At 35.7% G+C, this 21,330-nt stretch overlaps 1 protein-coding gene across 1 annotated transcript in view; it reads left to right on the top strand.

The window, feature by feature from the left end:
• zye (zona pellucida domain-containing protein zye) overlaps positions 1–20,607 on the top strand; it is a 40,185-nt gene extending 19,578 nt beyond the window's left edge. The window contains exons 3-8 of the mRNA XM_088182292.1: positions 10,400–10,692; positions 10,761–11,064; positions 11,137–11,315; positions 11,392–11,527; positions 11,602–19,816; positions 19,884–20,607. Of these exons, the coding sequence (XP_088038418.1) occupies positions 10,400–10,692; positions 10,761–11,064; positions 11,137–11,315; positions 11,392–11,527; positions 11,602–19,816; positions 19,884–20,188 (9,432 nt within the window). The 3' untranslated portion in view covers positions 20,189–20,607. The remainder of the gene's footprint in view (positions 1–10,399; positions 10,693–10,760; positions 11,065–11,136; positions 11,316–11,391; positions 11,528–11,601; positions 19,817–19,883) is intronic.
• Positions 20,608–21,330: the final 723 nt, after the last annotated feature.

Below are 21,330 nucleotides of genomic sequence, written 5' to 3'. Positions count from 1 at the left end.
CCCAATGCCGAAATGTTCGCGTGTTAACAATGGTTACGTGAATTTTAAACGATAAAAGTGTGTTTAGAAATGAATAAAAATAGTTGGATACTTTAACACGACAAAGTGGAATGTGAACAATGAGCTTTATGCGATTTTCGCACTCAGGAAGGCATTGAGCTGTCAAATGTATCGAGTTGCTAGAGTGGAGAAAAATGGCTATGCATAAATTATGAAATTAGGCTTATTAGGTAAAAAAATTGACATACTTAAATAGTGACTAAATTCTTTATATTTGAAAATAATGACATACACAGATGTCAAATACATCTTGATCATGTTAACAAATTTTGTTTGGAAATTCTTTGGAAAAACTTTCGCTTTCACTCCTCGTTGCTCAAACGATTCTCAAATATCAAATAAAAATGTATGCAAATGCACTATTGCATATTCTAATAGAAGAGCATTATGCTAATAAGTTGAAGTAAGAATATCGTACCACTTTTAAATGCACCATCAATAAAAAAAATACAAATCTATACGTATGGTAATATATTTTATGATAATTGATTATTGTATTTTTTTTAATTAACTATTAAAATACCTATTGTAATATTGAACCAAATATTAGGAACATATATAATTTTCAATTTGGATTATTCCTATATAATATGACTATCATGTCATGACTAATAATAGAATAGACAAAATTTGTATAGACAAACAATAATAAAAAAATTAAAATAATTATCAAAAGGACGGTTATGGTGTACATCTAAAATAGATAAGTGTGGCAAGTTCGTTGAGAAATTGGATGGCTCATGCAAGAGGGGCGTTCACAAGCGCTGAAGTCCTGGACGCAACGGGCAAGAATAAGGAACGCGATCGCAACTCTAAGGCATTTTCTGAAACATTTTCAGGTTATCAGCATATAATATAATAAATATAGCGTATTATTAATTGCCGCATATATATCGTTAATTGAGGGCAAAATAGCAATGACTTAGATTGAATCCCTGTGGTTCTCCAAAATGAGCGAAACACTAATCGGAGCGACGATTGCTATAGCTCATTTATTAACGGCGGCGACTTAAGTTACTTAAAAAAGCTTTTTGAAAAACCAAAGTTGAATAACTTTCAAAAGAGTAGCCCATGACAAACAATGTCGAACGTCTTTTTAAAGTCGGTAGAGACTACATCGACCTGGATTTTAGAATCGAAAAATTTTGTCACTGCTTCCGAAAGGCAAAATAAATTAGTGAATATAGATTGACGTGGATGAAACCCGTGTTATTGGTCTACTAGCGCTTGCCGATATAGTAGCTCGTATTTATGTATTTTTTCGAACCTTATTATTTTTTATTAAAGTATTACATATAAAAAATAAATTAAATTAAATAATAAATTAAGAAAATGAAATAAATAATGTTGCTTATTCTCTTAAGGCGCTCTTGTATGATTACTTGCAATTATGGAGATGTAAGATTCCACTGAAGATGTATCAGAATATTGTCTATTAAATTTAAAGTATTATTATGTAATTTTTACCAAAAAGTAGAGTCCTTTAATTTAAGTTTAGACCAACAATATGTATAATATACATATCTATATATATTATATAAATTAATTTATATCGATACAGAGCTTTAGTCTTATCATATAAGTATTAAATAATTTTAAAAAAATAGATCTAAAACGCCAAAGTTTACTATTTCATGTTTATAAATTTAATATACATTTATGTATATATAACACAAAATTGATTTTATAATGTCAACGCCCGTTCATCTCGACTCATAAATACTAACGACCATCATTCTAAATTCAATTTCCTTTTCACGAATGCTAATCTTTTTCAACGACATTAAACTTGAACTCATTGGCACACATTCGGTACAGACCGTCATCGTGATCGATCAGAGATTCGCACAACTCACCGAGAATTTATCTTCTCGAGACGTTTAAGGGGAAAGGTCAGAAGATGATATTTTTTCAGGTAAAAACCGGTCTTTAGAAACGCCAGCCGGCTCGGCTCGTCTTATTAATTTATATCGAAATTGTTGGTGAATTACGGGCAAGTGTGGAAATCAAATTGCGAAAATGCCGTTTACAAGCGTTTTCCGATTGGGCGTGTGGGAAGCGGCTTTCGATTTCGATTTGCATCGAAAAATAATTAATCACGTGTTAATACTATAGTTTTTTATCTTGGTCGTTATCTACCGGAGATTAGTAAAATCAATCAGGATTTTTCATCATAGTCCTCCACTTCTCACGACACTTTCACTATGGTTGAATCGGTGATAGACTTGATTTGATCAATCCATCTCCTTGGAGATGTTCCTCTTCCTCAGCATCTGTTGTTCTATTCTATAAATATTATAAACAACTAATCATTAACATTGATAGATTCAATGAGATTAGTCAAAACGATTCATATTTTCTTTATGAACTTGATGATTTTCAGAATATATTTTTATTTATAATATAAATTTGTGGCCCATATTACAATGTAGATTAGCGTTATTTCGTAATAATTGTTTAATATCAGTCATTAGGAACAATAACAGTTAGTATAATACATAACACGATTTTTGCACTAACTAATATCTTATAAGCAATAATAATTTTGCGTGAGTGAAATTTTCGATCATGCACTACCTTCCAGCTATGAAAAAGTTCTTTCTCCTCTCACGTAAGACATTATATTTAATAGCATTACAGTTTTAAAGTGTGTGCATTAATCTGATCTCATATTTGAACTTTGATTTTATCATGATCGTTAAATTTAATATTAAACTATAATTTTGTGTTGGTTATGTTGAAAGAAAATAAATATGTATATGTATAGCTATCAAAATTAATTGTTTTTATTTACAGTAATATAAACAATATTTAATATAATAAAACATATTTCTGACAATAAAGCATACATCAAAAGCAATTAAATAAGTGTTTTTGGCAACAGTAATAATTAAAACAAAATGTACTTATGTATAATTGAAAACTTTTATTGCATTAAAAATAGATACATGTATAGCTTTCAATATTGATTGTTTCTACTACAATAAATTGTTAAATATATACATATAATATAATCATAATATAGATAGTACAGTTGTCTGACAGTAAGAATAATGATATTAATAAATTATTTAATACACTACAATAAAAAGTCGGTAAAAGCTACATTTTCTCTTTCCTGGTTTTTGTGCTGCTATATAAAAGCACATATATATGCATGTAGATGCTTAACAATATTTTCTATTAAAACATTAAAAGATATTGTAATATAAGTAGTCTAACTTTTTTTTTTATATTTGCGCAATGCTCTATTTTATAAAAATGATCTTTGTTAAATATTTTTAGCTTTATTATACATATGTATTATAGAATCTATTGGCATTTTTATATGTATATCTGAAGACATAAAAGTTTTCCTAAATAGTCTTGATTACATTAGATTTAATTATAGTCTGAATTTGATTAATAATTTAAATTTGTAATTTTAAAACGTATATTTTCAACTTTTTTTTATATTTAGTTATGAAGTACAATAATAGATTTTATTATTTAGTACATATAATTAATCGGTATGCTCAAAAAAATACTTTAAACTCAAAATTAAATATTATTCGTTTTAATTTTAAAGATATAGGAAATTCAAGTCCAAAGCTGCAAAAAATCTTTATTCGGAAATATGAGTAATTTATAAAATTTCGGAAAATAAAACGATGTTTTTATTATTATTTTATTTACGCTCCTGATTATTTTAAAAACCATAAATAAAGTGAACTAATTTCAATACTTTTAGAGCTGATGCTAAAAATTTGGAATGTTTCACTGCAAATATAAACTTTACGAATACTTTACTAATAGTTGGACAAATATTCTACCAACGAAAAGTTAAAAAAAAAACAGGAAAATTTAATCTATTATTAATCTATTAATTGTAGTCTCTAATTTAAAAAAAAATGTGCATTAAAAGGTCTAAGAAAGTAATAATATTGGACTCTCAATCTAATATTGGACCTCAAAACAACTTATTAAATTTCACAAACGTTTTATACAGATATTTAGACATTTGCTAATTTACATGTTTTTTCGTATAATCTCTAACGAAAATACTAAGAAACCTGTTGTTAATTCTTAAACTACAGCTGAATCGTTATTATAATTTATTCAGTTCAATGACATTTATAAATTTTCTCAAATTTAAAGACCATATTTCATTAAAATGGCTAGCGATTATTTTATAAAGGGCACGAGTTATAATATAATGCGTAACATAAAAATATCACATTTCATTGGAAATAGCAAACGATATTTTTTTATATTTATAAATGTTCTTATCTTATTTTTTTGTAAAATAGCATTAGGTTGTTTTTATACTTATTCATGATTTTGAACAATATTTTTTTTCGCACAAAAACTTTTATTTTTATCTAACATTAGATTTATTGCCCGGCCTTCGCTTAATATAGATGTAAACTCTGTTTTTATTAATTAAAATAATATTACCGTATTTCAGTAGCACATAATCGGTCGTCAGCACGTCACTGTTCAGTTTCTTCAGTAGTTTTATTGCCACGTATTACAATAGCATACAATCTTGTTTTAATAAATATAATTTTAAAATAGCATAGTTGATATATAAATAACATGTGTAAATATCACGTCGCCACTGTTCACTGTTTGGGGGGAGTTGTTGTGACAGACAAACAGACATGTATTCTCTGTTTAACAGTAATGATATATTAATATTAGTGTGTTTGTAAACAATGCGAATATGTAAATAACTTATTTTGGTGAAAAGACATTTTACGAGTAAATTAACATAATCAATTAAAACGTTTTTTTTAATAAAGTCATTCCATAATATATTTTTAAATAATAGTTAATCGGTGTTTAAATTTATTACTTAATTTTGTGCTCTAAATCAGATTGTATGACATAATGTTTTATAGTTGTTTAAAGGTTGTAAAAAATCCTTTGTCTACATGCAATGCTAAAATATTATCTAAATGGCATTTCCGAACGTGTCATACCGCTGCAGAATCCCGTCGTCTTTCTTCGACATTCAACAAAGACGAAATGGGTTCAAAATCGTGACCACGGGTCAGATAGCCCCCAGGAACGATTGTTCGCATAATTAAAAGCTATCGAACTCTTCGTAAATCGCACGGTTCGATCGTGACGGAGAAGACTTTCTTCTCGTCATGTTAATTGGTAATGTCACATGTAAAGACCGAAACTAAGATGGTCCAACTTAGGAAAGTTTCAGGATTTGTCTTAGTGACGTCTTCCGCGTGGAGCACAATAAAGATCGTGCCGAATGATGGAAATGACAGTTTACAACGTTTCCTTGTCTGCTGCGTTGTTGACCTCTGCTTGTCGGGTTCAATTGCGAACTTAGAACAAAAGTGAAAATTTGTACTAAGATAGTATCATTTGTTATGTATTTAATAGGATTGAAACATACTTGTGTAATATGAGAAAAACAATCATTGTCTATCTAAAAAAAATGTAGAATAAATATTAAACAGAACTTAATAATTCACAAAAAAATATTTTTATGAGATTATGAAATATGTATATTGTATACAAAATCACGGTTTTTTCTGTTATAAAAACCGTGATTTTGTGTTACATATCAATGACTTATAAAAAATATTTAAATTATGCTTTTTTACAACATGAAACTAATATCAAATAAATTTACTAATTCTGATAATCGTGATTTACTATAGACATGAAATTTCTCTTCGTGGCTCATTAATATCTATTTAATATGGACCTTTTCCGACTATCTTTCTACGTTATTAAATAATGATATTATCTACCATAAACTTGAATATCGTGTTTAAAACATCATCTTTCTCTTTTCGTTGCAAAAAATCACGTATTTGTCTGTCATGAATATATTTTATTAATCATAAATCATAATCCAACGACCTCAAAATTATGACTGATTTAAATTGCATTCAAGTGTAACAAAAAAACCAAACACACCCAATGAAAGTTAGAAGTGCAATGCTAATTGGTAATTACATATATTGTGTGGTTAATATATGAATTTTAACTGAGCATCTCGCGCTGACAGGTAGTCGACCTTCACCGCGTTTATCTAGCGAGTACGAAATTCATAAATTCATAAACAAAGGATTACGAAACGATCTATTCAGGCGTATGTCTTAAACTGTAAGACGATCGATGAGTGGTCACTCACATTTAAGGACAAAGGTCAAATTGTTGGTTTCCCATGACTTTTGTAGGTAGTAATTTTCAGTTAGCTGCTTAGGAATATAAAAAATGTACTCTCAACAATAAGAAAACGAGGTAGTTATAAAGTATTTTTCCAAATGTCAAGGCCCTTGCCAGACACGTTTGCGTCCGATGTAAATTTGAAAAGTAAAAAGTGGCCGTAGCCTTTTTTCACTCGGACGAAGACATCCTCGGGTCAAGGATCAAGGATGTGATCGAGTCGAATTCGATTGATATTATATGTAAATTCTGCATATGATTAATAAAGTAGACATTTATTTTTATTTATTTATTTATTTATGATAGATGTGACGAAAACATTTTTTTATGATATTTATAACATTTATAAAAAAAAATTACTATCTTAGATTTCCAAGTTACATTTAATTTATTTATTATTAAAATATATTTTAAACATAAACACACATACTTATAATGGTACTAGTAAGAAATAAAACTTACTTAAGTATATTATAGCTTAAAAATATTTTTAATTATACATAATATCTTATAAAACAGTTAGTATTACGAAAGTAATGTTTTCTTTTTAATGTGATTATTTAATGTAAAATACAAAACAACCTTTTGTAAATTGTCTAAAGCAATCTGTTTTCATTTATACATTCAAATACTGAAACAGTTTGCTTCTTACAAAATTGTTTTTTAACTATAAAAAAACAACATTTTTAGTTGTATTAAAAAAAGGTTTAACAATCTATTTATGTTAACGATTTTACACCGGATTTAATTTGTATAAAAATCACTGCTCATCAAGACCCATTTAACTGCTTTTGGGATATTTTACTAAGATACATGATATTATTTTACATGAGTCAGTGCACAAAAACAAATAGATACATAATTTACCTGATCGTCAAGAGCAAATCTAACAAATTTTAAAAATAAATTAAACCGTTTAAATTAATAAGAACATGACAATGATATAAATAAATAGAAGTTATATAACCATCACAATAGTAAAAAGAGCGATCTACAACCTAAACCACCATGTGTACTTCCACATACTGGTATCACCCCTCAGTTTGACAGACTAAATACAGGGCAGAAATTTTAGAGCACGCATTTAACTGTTTTTATGCAATGAATATTAAAAAAAATTGAAAAATAACTATTTTTAAATATATATTTTTGCTAAAATTTGATTCACAACATATAATATAAATTTTTCGATTACATAAAAAAAAACACGCATTAAAACTATTAATGAATGTATTTTAATCTAATGATTTAACATCAGCATGTTTTTTTAATTGTAACCTAACAACTTATAAAAATTTTAATTATGAAGATGTATAATCAAATATTAAAATATTTTATTTAAATAAAAATTAAGTGTACTTATTATACTAAGCTTATTGGATTTCTTTTTCTATATTAAATTGGTTGTTATTCTACGCGTAAAATGATTTTTTACATACATCTGTATTAAATTTTCAATTATTTTTTTATACACATATTTATAATAGTTTTTCTGCTTCTATTTATTAGCCTCTGATTGATTTTAGTTTATGTACAACTTAATGTTTTTATTTAAATTAAAATATTGCTACAAATACAGTAAATATTTTTTTTTATTTGAGCAAATTATCTATTGAAAAAAATATTATAACTTTTATAGTTATAATTAATTAAAATATATAGATTATATTTAATAATGGTTAAAAGTACAGCTTTTATTATTATTTGATATTATTATTTCTTCTAAATAATAATTAAATTATCTTGTATGCCTTATTGGTTAATTTTTAAAAGGTCATAAATTGAAAAAAATACTATTAGTCCAATCAAACCAAACTGACAGCACCCATTTTTTATATATGTACTTATTTATATTTTTAACAGTTGTTTATGATTTATAATTATATTTTCATTTAGAATAGAATAAATTTCAATAAGTACTTTAATAATATATAAGGTCAATTATTTGACCTTTAAGGTTAAATATTTATTATTCACAGCTATATATCACAGAACGTTTAATAACTTTATTCGGTAAGATAAAAATTTCACCTTAAAGGATATACATACCTATAAGATTTATTCATGTAACATGAACTCTCAACCTTTTATTAAACTGACAGCATAACCGTCTTTGTATAATAAAGACACGTACCTAGCTAACCATTATCTGATGATGATTTTCCATAATTGGCAACGAATAAGCCACAAGTGTCGAATTCCTACGGTAATCGGTCTCATTGGCTTACGTAAAAAAGGCAATCTCACTTTCGATTATCACACAAAAAATCATAAATATGACGAAGCGTCTTCTGCCTATATACATTAATTTCCCTTTCATTCTACCGTTTTGCCTCATTTAGTATGAGTCAACTGTAGTTTGACTTGATTCAGTGGTTCAATAGTTAGATCGCCTTATGTGTATGATTTTTAACATACATACAAACGATTACCAGACACACCTGTTACCTTTAACATTAAAAGATGCCTTTGCATGGCTAAATCGATGGCGTCATTTATCCCGAGTAAATCTTGTCCTTCGCAAAAATATGTACGCAGCTTCTTCTTTGTGAAGGTTGACCACACGAAGCGGCATTCCGTGGCATTATTTCAGATGATAATAAACCTAATGGAAATGTATTCAAATCAGCATGCTAATAGGAATGGAATTAGCATTTATTGCTTTATATTTTTAGACAGTTTTATTCTGTTTGCTGCCATACAGGTCTAAACAATGTCTAAATAGTGTCACGAAAACTATGTTCGAATTATTGTTATAAAAAATAATGAATCAGCAATCGTTTGACTGAGAATCGATCCACTTTGGTGGATCTAAATATTTTGTAAGTCTTCAATGAAACTCAGCTACTTTTATCAAGTCCCAGGCTCAACATTTAATTAGAATATCTCAACGGTATTATAATTAAACTTAAAGTAATTCCAGCTTTTTTACTACAATACACTAACACTGAGTCTATTTACATTAAGCATACAGCACTATTTGAATAATTGTAGTTTCGGTTTAATAACAACTACGACCCTTAGCTAGTCTGGCTTCGCTTCAATACACTGCGTGAACTGAGACTAGGCCCGACCTCCTACCTAGGCTGTTGCGAGTGACAGCTGCAGTTGGATAAACTGTTGATGGTCTTCAGCATTACTAATCAATTTAATGAAATGTATAAGGGATGTAAGGAGTAGTGGTCCATCGCGCTCCACGTACCCAAGAATAACTCATAGAGTGGATGAAAGTATATATGCTAATGCTGAAATAAAAAAATAATAAATAAATAAACACCTGTCTATTTTCCATGACACGAGATACTAGTTAATGATTTGACGGTGTTTAAAATATAATATTTCATACCATTTATTGAAGGTTCTCTCTCATTAAAGATTTTTACACAACATACTATACAACTGAGCTGTATTGCGATTTTATTGTTCAATAATTATCTCAAAGCATATATTTCATATAACATATGTGCAGTTTTGTGTTACAGCATAAATTTTAAAGTCGACATTCTTTTTCAAATAAATTCTAAATGGCAATAGAACCTCTCAATACATTCAGAAGCTGTTAGAGAGCCATATATCTTCATTGCATAAATGTGGTATTATTGCAAGATTTTATTTGCACGCCGATTTTCAACAATTCGCTTAAGTTGAAGATGGTCTTTTGAGCATTGCGTCAAAAATATTTTCTTGACTTTCACCAGGACGAATCGATGTGTATAGCTGTAGTGCACACGATTACAAGAAAATAACACATGTACTACATGAGCAATTCGATGCGTGTACATAAATTTAATCGGGACACGCTGATTGAGAGATCGTTACGGTTCATCCTAAGAATACAACTTTCGATTTCTATATGATTCAACGCTCTTGCAAATAACACACTTTAATTGTGTGTTATTGTACGAAGAAAATGAATGAACATTAATTGTTTGTGTATTATTACCATGCAAACGTTTAGCATTAAAATTAACTAATATATGGTTCACCAAAATACAAGTTAAAAATACTGCTAAAATATTATGCATCTGTGAAGAATTTTGCTAAAGATATCGATTCCATCATTGCAATACCATCGACTTCAATCATCAACTGATATTGATTTGCTATGTTTTCCAATTAACAATTTAAAGACTGACCAAATATATTTTCATTGTTACAGCTGGCCTTAGCGTCAGTGTCAGCAGACGATGACGAAGTCCTTACGGCGCAAAAGTTAAACTCAGAGCTCTTCGGATATGGAGGTCCGCTTTTCTCTATTGAAGAGGACCTAAGCGAAGGTGTCCACTTCGTCAGAGGAACGCGACAATTGCGCCAAGCCACCATTGGACACACTCACATCAATTCCATCGACGTAAAATGCGGCGACAGGGGAATGGATGTAACGATCGAGTTTGCAGAACCGTTCGGTGGTGTCATATACAGTAAAGGGTACTTCAATGACCCTAAGTGCAAGTAAATATCTAGCATTCTCTAAGAATATAATACTATTTTACACCACTAAATAAAACTATTTTTCTTAGATATGTCACATACGGAAACAGCAGAACCTCCTATAGTTTCATAGTACCGACAAACGGATGCGGAAGTAGAGCATCGTGTAAAGCTTGTGGGACCATAGATAACATTTTAATAATACAAGCTGACGATACAGTGCAAGAAATTTGGGATACTGCTCGAAAGATATCTTGCACGCAAGGAGACCTTAAAGATACCCATGTAGCCTTTAAACCATTTATGGTTGACATGTTAGAAGTTGTTAACGTGCCGACAAATAAAGGAAGCGTCGAGTGTTGGATGGATATACAGAAAGGTGTATATCCAAACGTACGTATACACACAAATTGCTACTAAATTATGTATTTATGATTCATTACTAAATTTAAATAAATATTTTAGACGTCTCCCTTGTCTGATGTTATTAAAATAGGAGAAGATCTCTCAATATTGGTATATTTGAAAGATCCGGAAAGACAATACGATCTTAGAATAAGAGATTGTTGGGCATATGATAACGACAATTATGATTCTCCTCAAACAAATAAGCTGCAGCTGACTGATAAAGAAGGATGTCCAAAGTATTTTATTTTATTTACAATTACAAATCTTTAACATATGTACTTTTGTTTTTTATAAAATATTTTAATTTTTAAGAAAAAAGAAATTGGTACAATACTGGCAAACTACACAAGACACCGGAAAGTCAGGTGCAACAGTAATCGCATGGAACAAAGTTAGCGCTTTTAAATTCCCTGACAGAGATCAAGTTTTCCTGACATGTAATATTGAGGTAGTTTATAAATAAAATATAAATAATAAAAATAATTATCAAGTCCTAATAAAAGATAAAATAATATTTAACAGATTTGTTCAGGACCTTGCCAAGGAAAATGTGAAAGTGATGACACAAATATTATTGTACAAACAACGACAAGACGTCCAACTACGACTAAGCCTTGCTATCCAGGATCGACAGACCCAAAGTGCCCAAGACCATTTACGACAACACAAAAATCGATCTGTTTTCCAGGATCTACTGATCCACGCTGTCCAATACCACATTATCCAGAACCATTTCGATGCTATCCAGGATCTACTGACCCTAGATGTCCGCGACCACAAACAACAACAACGCAAAAGCCGACATATTTACCACCTGTAACAACAACGCCTAAACCAGCATGTTATCCAAGTTCAACAGATCCCAGATGTCCTAGACCAATTACTACACAACCTCCACCAAATTGTTATCCTGGTTCAAACGATCCAAGATGCCCGAAACCATCAACCCCTGCACCACCAAAATGTTATCCAGGATCCACCGATCCTCGATGTCCTAAGCCGGCTACTCCAGTGCCTTCAAATTGTTATCCTGGTTCAAGTGACTCGCGGTGTCCAAAACCAATAACCACGCCAACGCCTCCTAGGTGTTTACTAGGATCCAATGATCCTAGGTGTCCAAAACCACAAACGACACCAATTCCATTTAGTTGCTATCCTGGTAATAATGATCCTAGGTGCCCACGACCTCAAATCACCACTAGCAAAACACCTCCAACATATTTACCACCAGTAACCACAACATCAACACCATGTTATCCAGGTTCAAATGATCCTAGGTGTCCAAGGCCAACGACACAGCGCCCACCAAATTGCTTTCCGAATTCGAACGATCCTCGCTGTCCTAAGCCAACAACTCAAGCACCTCCAAACTGCTATCCAGGATCAACCGATCCCCGTTGTCTTAAGCCAACTACCCCTGCACCACTAAATTGCTATCCAGGGTCAAATGATCCACGATGCCCGAAACCAACAACCCTAGCACCTCCAAGATGCTTCCCTGGATCCAACGATCCTAGATGCCCAAAGCCACAAACAACACCAGCTCCGCCAAATTGTTACCCTGGTAATAATGATCCCAGGTGCCCACGACCGCAAATCTCTACAACCAACACTCCACCAACATATTTGCCTCCAGTAACAACTACAGTAAAACCTGCGTGCTATCCAGGATCCAACGATCCCAGATGTCCAAGGCCAACAACACAGTCACCACCTAATTGCTATCCAGGTTCCAACGATCCAAGATGTCCAAAACCAACGACTCCAGCACCACCACGATGCTATCCAGGATCCACTGATCCTCGCTGTCCCAAGACAACAACGCCAGCTCCCCCAAATTGCTATCCAGGAGCAACGGACCCCAGGTGTCCAAAACCAACAACGACTCCCGCGCCACCAAGATGTTATCCAGGATCTACTGATCCTCGTTGTCCCAAACCAACCACTGCAGCTCCTCCAAATTGCTACCCAGGAGCTACGGATCCTAGATGCCCAAGACCATCGACTCCTGCACCACCTAAATGTTATCCAGGATCATCCGATCCTCGTTGTCCCAAGCCAACTACCCCTGCACCACTAAATTGCTATCCAGGGTCAAATGATCCTCGATGCCCTAAGCCAACAACACCAGCACCTCCAAGATGTTTTCCAGGATCTAACGATCCCAGATGCCCAAAGCCACAGACAACACCAGCTCCGCCAAATTGTTACCCTGGTAATAATGATCCCAGGTGCCCAAGACCGCAAATCTCTACAACCAACACTCCACCAACATATTTGCCTCCAGTGACAACTACAGCAAAACCTGCGTGCTATCCAGGATCCAACGATCCCAGATGTCCAAGGCCAACAACACAGCCACCACCAAATTGCTATCCAGGTTCAAACGATCCAAGATGTCCAAAACCAACGACTCCTGCACCACCACGATGCTACCCGGGATCCACCGATACCCGCTGTCCCAAACCAACAACACAAGCTCCTCCAAATTGCTACCCAGGAGCAACAGACCCCAGATGTCCAAAACCAACAACGACACCCGCGCCACCAAGATGTTATCCAGGATCTACTGATCCTCGTTGTCCCAAACCAACCACTCCAGCTCTTCCAAATTGCTACCCAGGAGCAACGGATCCTAGATGCCCAAGACCATCGACTCCTGCACCACCTAAATGTTATCCAGGATCATCCGATCCCCGTTGTCCCAAGCCAACTACCCCCGCACCACTAAATTGCTATCCAGGGTCAAATGATCCTCGATGCCCGAAGCCAACAACACCAGCACCTCCAAGATGTTTTCCAGGATCTAACGATCCCAGATGCCCAAAGCCGCAGACAACACCAGCTCCGCCAAATTGCTACCCTGGTAATAATGATCCCAGGTGCCCAAGACCGCAAATCTCTACAACCAACACTCCACCAACATATTTGCCTCCAGTAACAACTACAGCAAAACCTGCGTGCTATCCAGGATCCAATGATCCAAGATGTCCAAGGCCAACAACACAGCCACCACCAAATTGCTATCCAGGTTCAAACGATCCAAGATGTCCAAAACCAACGACTCCTGCACCACCACGATGCTACCCGGGATCCACCGATACCCGCTGTCCCAGACCAACAACACAAGCTCCTCTAAATTGCTACCCAGGAACAACGGATTCTCGATGCCCAAAACCAACAACGCCTGCACCACCAAGATGTTATCCAGGATCTACTGATTCTCGTTGTCCAAAGCCGACTACGCCAGCTCCTCCAAATTGCTATCCAGGAGCTACGGATCCTAGATGCCCAAAACCAACGACTCCTGCACCACCACGATGCTTTCCAGGATCCACCGACTCTCGTTGTCCAAAACCGACCACCCTCGCACCTCCAAATTGTTATCCTGGTTCAAATGATCCTAGATGCCCGAAACCAACAACGCCAGCACCACCCAGATGCTTCCCAGGATCAAAAGATCCCAAATGCCCACAATCACAAACAACCCCTGCTGCACCTAATTGTTATCCTGGCAATAATGATCCCAGATGTCCAAGGCCGCAATTCACTACCACGAATACACCTCCGACATATCTACCACCAGTACCTACAACAGTGAAACCGGCATGTTATCCAGGCTCAAACGATCCCAGATGTCCCAAACCCACAACACAAGCACCTCCTAATTGCTATCTTGGATCGAATGATCCCAGATGTCCAAAACCGACAACACAAGCACCTCCAAAGTGTTATCCTGGATCAAATGATCCAAGGTGTCCACGGCCTACAACTCAGGCCCCTCCTAATTGTTATCCTGGATCGAATGATCCAAGATGTCCAAAACCTACAACACAAGCACCTCCTAATTGCTATCCTGGATCGAATGATCCCAGATGCCCAAAACCCACAACACAGGCACCTCCAAATTGCTATCCTGGTTCAAATGATCCGAGATGTCCTCGGCCAACAACTCAGACACCTCCTAATTGCTATCCTGGATCGAATGATCCTAGATGTCCAAAACCCACAACACAAACACCTCCAAATTGCTATCCAGGTTCGAATGACCCTCGATGCCCGAAACCAACAACACAAGCACCTCCAAGATGCTTCCCTGGATCTAATGATCCTAGATGTCCTAAACCACCAACCACACTAGCTCCACCTAATTGCTACCCTGGTAATAATGATCCTAGATGTCCGCGACCTCAAATCAGTACTACCAACACTCCTCCGACATATTTACCACCAGTAATTACAACAACGAAACCGGCATGTTATCCTGGCTCAAACAATCCCAGATGTCCCAAACCAACCACACAAGCACCTCCTAATTGCTATCCTGGATCAAATGATCCCAGATGCCCAAAACCCACAACCCAAGCACCTCCAAATTGCTATCCTGGATCAAAGGATCCCAGATGTCCAAAACCCACAACCCAAGCACCTCCAAATTGCTATCCTGGATCAAAAGATCCCAGATGTCCAAAACCCACAACACAGGCACCTCCAAAATGTTATTCTGGATCAAATGATCCTAGATGTCCAAAGCCTACAACTCAGGCTCCTCCTAATTGCTATCCTGGATCAAATGATCCCAGATGCCCGAAACCCACAACCCAAGCACCTCCAAATTGCTATCCTGGATCGAATGATCCTAGATGTCCAAAACCTACAACACAAGCACCTCCTAATTGCTATCCTGGATCCAATGATCTTAGATGCCCAAAACCAACAACACAACCTCCTCCAAATTGCTATCCTGGATCAAATGATCCCAGATGTCCAAAACCTACAACCCAAGCGCCTCCAAATTGCTATCCTGGATCGAATGATCCAAGGTGTCCTCGGCCAACAACTCAGGCCCCTCCAAATTGCTATCCTGGATCGAAAGATCCCAGATGTCCAAAACCAACAACGCCAGCACCACCCAGATGCTTCCCAGGATCAAAAGATCCCAGATGCCCACAATCACAGACAACCCCTGCTGCACCTAATTGCTATCCTGGTAATAATGATCCTAGATGTCCACGACCTCAGATCAGCACTACGAACACGCCTGCGACATATTTACCACCAGTAATTACAACAGCTAAACCGTCATGTTATCCTGGCTCAAACGATCCCAGATGTCCCAAACCAACAACACAAGCACCTCCTAATTGCTACCCTGGATCAAATGATCCGAGATGCCCGAAACCCACAACACAAGCACCTCCAAATTGCTATCCTGGATCGAATGATCCCAGATGTCCAAAACCTACAACACAAGCTCCTCCAAATTGTTATCCTGGCTCAAATGACCCAAGATGCCCGAAACCTACAACCCAAGCACCTCCTAATTGCTATCCCGGATCAAATGATCCCAGATGTCCAAAACCCACAACCCAAGCACCTCCAAATTGCTATCCTGGATCAAAAGATCCCAGATGTCCAAAACCCACAACACAGGCACCTCCAAAATGTTATTCTGGATCAAATGATCCAAGATGTCCAAAGCCTACCACTCAGGCACCTCCAAATTGCTATCCTGGATCAAATGATCCAAGGTGTCCTCGGCCAACTACTCAAGCCCCTCCAAACTGCTATCCTGGATCGAAAGATCCAAGATGTCCAAAACCCACAACACAAGCACCTCAAAGATGCTTCTTAGGATCTAATGATCCTAGGTGTCCACAAACGACACTAGCTCCACCTAATTGCTACCCTGGCAATAATGATCCTAGATGTCCGCGACCTCAAATCAGTACTACCAACACACCTCCGACATATTTACCACCAGTAATTACAACAGCGAAGCCGTCATGTTATCCTGGCTCAAACGATCCCAGATGTCCCAAACCAACCACACAAGCACCTCCTAATTGCTATCCTGGATCAAAAGATCCCAGATGTCCAAAACCCACGACACAGGCACCTCCAAAATGTTATTCCGGATCAAATGATCCAAGATGTCCAAAGCCTACAACTCAGGCTCCTCCTAATTGCTATCCTGGATCAAATGATCCTAGATGCCCGAAACCCACAACCCAAGCACCTCCAAATTGCTATCCTGGATCAAAAGATCCCAGATGTCCAAAACCCACGACACAGGCACCTCCAAAATGTTATTCTGGATCAAATGATCCAAGATGTCCAAAGCCTACAACTCAGGCTCCTCCTAATTGCTATCCTGGATCAAATGATCCCAGATGCCCAAAACCCACAACCCAAGCGCCTCCTAATTGTTATCCTGGATCAAATGATCCCAGGTGCCCGAAACCCACAACCCAAGCGCCTCCAAATTGCTATCCTGGATCGAATGATCCAAGGTGTCCTCGGCCAACAACTCAGGCCCCTCCAAATTGCTATCCTGGATCGAAAGATCCCAGATGTCCAAAACCCACAACACAAGCACCTCCAAGATGCTTCCCAGGATCTAATGATCCTAGGTGTCCACAAACAACAATAGCTCAACCTAATTGCTACCCTGGTAATAATGATCCTAGATGTCCGCGACCTCAAATTAGCACTACGAACACGCCTGCGACATATTTACCACCAGTAATTACAACAGCGAAACCGTCATGTTATCCTGGTTCAAACGATCCCAGATGTCCCAAGCCAACCACACAAGCACCTCCTAATTGCTATCCTGGATCGAATGATCCCAGATGTCCAAAACCCACGACACAGGCACCTCCAAAGTGTTATTCTGGATCAAATGATCCAAGATGTCCAAAGCCTACAACTCAGGCTCCTCCTAATTGCTATCCTGGATCAAATGATCCCAGATGTCCGAAACCCACAACCCAAGCACCTCCTAATTGCTATCCTGGATCAAATGATCCCAGATGCCCGAAACCCACAACCCAACCACCTCCAAATTGCTATCCTGGATCGAATGATCCCAGATGTCCAAAACCTACAACACAAGCTCCTCCAAATTGTTATCCTGGATCAAATGATCCCAGATGTCCGAAACCCACAACCCAAGCACCTCCAAATTGCTATCCTGGATCGAATGATCCCAGATGTCCAAAACCTACAACACAAGCTCCTCCAAATTGTTATCCTGGATCAAATGATCCCAGATGCCCGAAACCCACAACCCAAGCACCTCCTAATTGTTATCCTGGATCAAATGATCGCAGATGCCCGAAACCCACAACCCAAGCGCCTCCAAATTGCTATCCTGGATCGAATGATCCAAGGTGTCCTCGGCCAACAACTCAGGCCCCTCCAAATTGCTATCCTGGATCGAAAGATTCAAGATGTCCAAAACCTACAACACAAGCACCTCCAAGATGCTTTTTAGGATCTAATGATCCTAGGTGTCCACAAACAACAATAGTTCCACTTAATTGCTACCCTGGTAATAATGATCCTAGATGTCCGCGACCTCAAATTAGCACTACGAACACGCCTGCGACATATTTACCACCAGTAATTACAACTGCGAAACCGTCATGTTATCCTGGCTCAAACGATCCGAGATGTCCCAAGCCAACCACACAAGCACCTCCTAATTGCTATCCTGGATCGAATGATCCCAGATGTCCAAAACCCACGACACAGGCACCTCCAAAGTGTTATTCTGGATCAAATGATCCAAGATGTCCAAAGCCTACAACTCAGGCTCCTCCTAATTGCTATCCTGGATCAAATGATCCCAGATGCCCGAAACCCACAACCCAAGCACCTCCAAATTGCTATCCTGGATCAAAAGATCCCAGATGTCCAAAACCCACGACACAGGCACCTCCAAAATGTTATTCTGGATCAAATGATCCTAGATGCCCAAAACCTACAACCCAAGCGCCTCCAAATTGCTATCCTGGATCAAATGATCCAAGGTGTCCTCGGCCAACAACTCAGGCACCTCCAAATTGCTATCCTGGATCGAAAGATCCTAGATGTCCAAAACCCACAACACAAGCACCTCCAAGATGCTTCCTAGGATCTAATGATCCTAGATGTCCACAAACGACACTAGCTCCACCTAATTGCTACCCTGGTAATAATGATCCTAGATGTCCGCGACCTCAAATCAGCACTACGAACACGCCTGCAACATATTTACCACCAGTAATTACAACAACGAAACCAGCATGTTATCCTGGCTCAAACGATCCCAGATGTCCTAAGCCAACCACACAAGCACCTCCTAATTGCTATCCTGGATCAAATGATCCCAGATGTCCAGGACCCACAACGCAACCACCTCCAAACTGCTATCCTGGATCTAATGATCCAAGATGTCCCCGACCTACAACTCAGGCACCTCCTAATTGTTATCCTGGATCAAATAATCCTAGATGTCCAAAACCCACAACACAAGATCCTCCTAATTGCTATCCTGGATCGAATGATCCCAGATGTCCAAAACCTACGACACAACCACCTCCAAACTGCTATCCTGGATCTAATGACCCAAGATGTCCGCGACCTACAACTCAGGCACCTCCCAATTGCTATCCCGGATCGACAGATCCTAGATGTCCAAAACCTTCACCTAATCCATGCTATCCAGGTTCCAGAGATCCAAACTGCCCTCAGCCATTTGCCCCATCTAGTACTAATCCACCTGCCACTTATTTGCCTCCGTTGCCACCAAGAAATCAAAGGCAAACAGCAGACTTCACCGAATCGAATGAAATCGTCGAAAAATCTTCTAAACCTATAATTGTCTTGAGCGAATCTTATGAAGACGATGAAAATGAACTTGGAACTGATCTGAAAATAAATCAATTAGAAAATACAGATTTGGACTCAGGTATATTGAATCATGAATAATGATTAATAGATTTAAGATTGTTATTTATTTATTTTTTTAATTACAGTTGAATTTGAGTCAAGAAGAACGAAACCAAGGTTTCGATCAGGGAGAAGTGCCGAAGACGATTCGGATGACGAAGATAGTCACGTGAGGCAAAAAAGACATATTACAGTAAAGCATGATCTGAATAAGCAAAGCGACGAAGACCTTTCCGCATCCACTGTTTTCACGTCTGGCTATTTGATGGCTAGTTGTGTATTATTGTCTCTAGTAGTATTAAGTTCGTACTTAGTTTATAATGTATATAAAAAGAAAGCTCAAAATATACTAAGGCATTCAGGACGCGATGATATTGTAGTCAAACCTTAAATTAATTTATTCTCTATTTTTATTTATTTTTTAAACTATGTGATCTATTTATTTTAAATTATTAAGTCCAAACGAAGCCAAAACGATTTTAGTTTTGATAATCAAATAGATCACTCTTGCCTTTACGCTTAAGTTTTAAGCTTTTTTACTGTGCGCTTTTTCTAAATACACATATTGAATTACGTGATTTTAAATTATTAAAAGTGATAGTGCCATAATATCACCGTGACCAGAGCGCTTATTGACAACAAGGTTTGCATTTATATTTACATATTTATATATTCTTTGCTTCTGAATGTTTTTGAGTTACCACGTATGAGTATTAAATGAACTGCATATTGTAGTTCTACGATATATGTATTATATCTTGTACTTTTGTAAAATATTTAAATGAGAAGTAAACAACTTCTAAAAATATACTTTTATGTTTTATTTCTTTATATATATATATATTGATAATATTGCAGATTGCAAAATGAGATAATAATTGTAAGTATAATGTCATAAAAGCTGATATAAAATTAAGTTATTGGATCTTCAAAATTGTGACAAACTATATTAAAATAAAAGTCAAACCTTATTCCAATTTTATCTTTTTATTTAAAATGCAATATTTGTAAAGTTATTGAAATAATATTGTTTAATTTATTATTTTTAAATATCTAATTCATGTGATTTAGACATTGGTAAATGCTTTTAAAGCTAAGCATAAAAAATTAGAAAATTTAAAATTAAAAAAAAACTATAAAAATTTGCATAAAATAAAAATAATAATATTTTAAAATAATAATTCTGTACATAAAAACACATAAGAACAAAGAAAAATCATTCAAATTTTGTAATTATGCAGGCATAGTAGCAAAATATACAAAGAGACATCTATTAGCACAATTCTGTAATAAAATAGTATTATTATATAATATTTATTTATTTTTATTAAAAAAATAATTTTAAAGTCATAACAAAAATTATATATTTAATCTTAAAATAATATTGGTTTAACTACAAAGTTATGTTGTATTAAATGGTTTGAATATTGTCTAGCTATTATTAAATCTTAAAAACTGCATTTGTTATTAATAAAAATATTTTTTAAATTTATTTTTAAAGAAAAATATATATACTAATTATTTAATTTATAA

Source organism: Plectrocnemia conspersa, unplaced genomic scaffold (genome assembly GCF_051122295.1).
Source record: "Plectrocnemia conspersa isolate PC_06_02 unplaced genomic scaffold, ASM5112229v1 ptg000003l, whole genome shotgun sequence".
In the NCBI taxonomy this organism is placed as follows: domain Eukaryota; kingdom Metazoa; phylum Arthropoda; class Insecta; order Trichoptera; family Polycentropodidae; genus Plectrocnemia; species Plectrocnemia conspersa.
The sequence above is the reverse complement of the archived record's forward strand: the minus strand, read 5'-3'. Positions and strand labels throughout refer to the sequence as shown.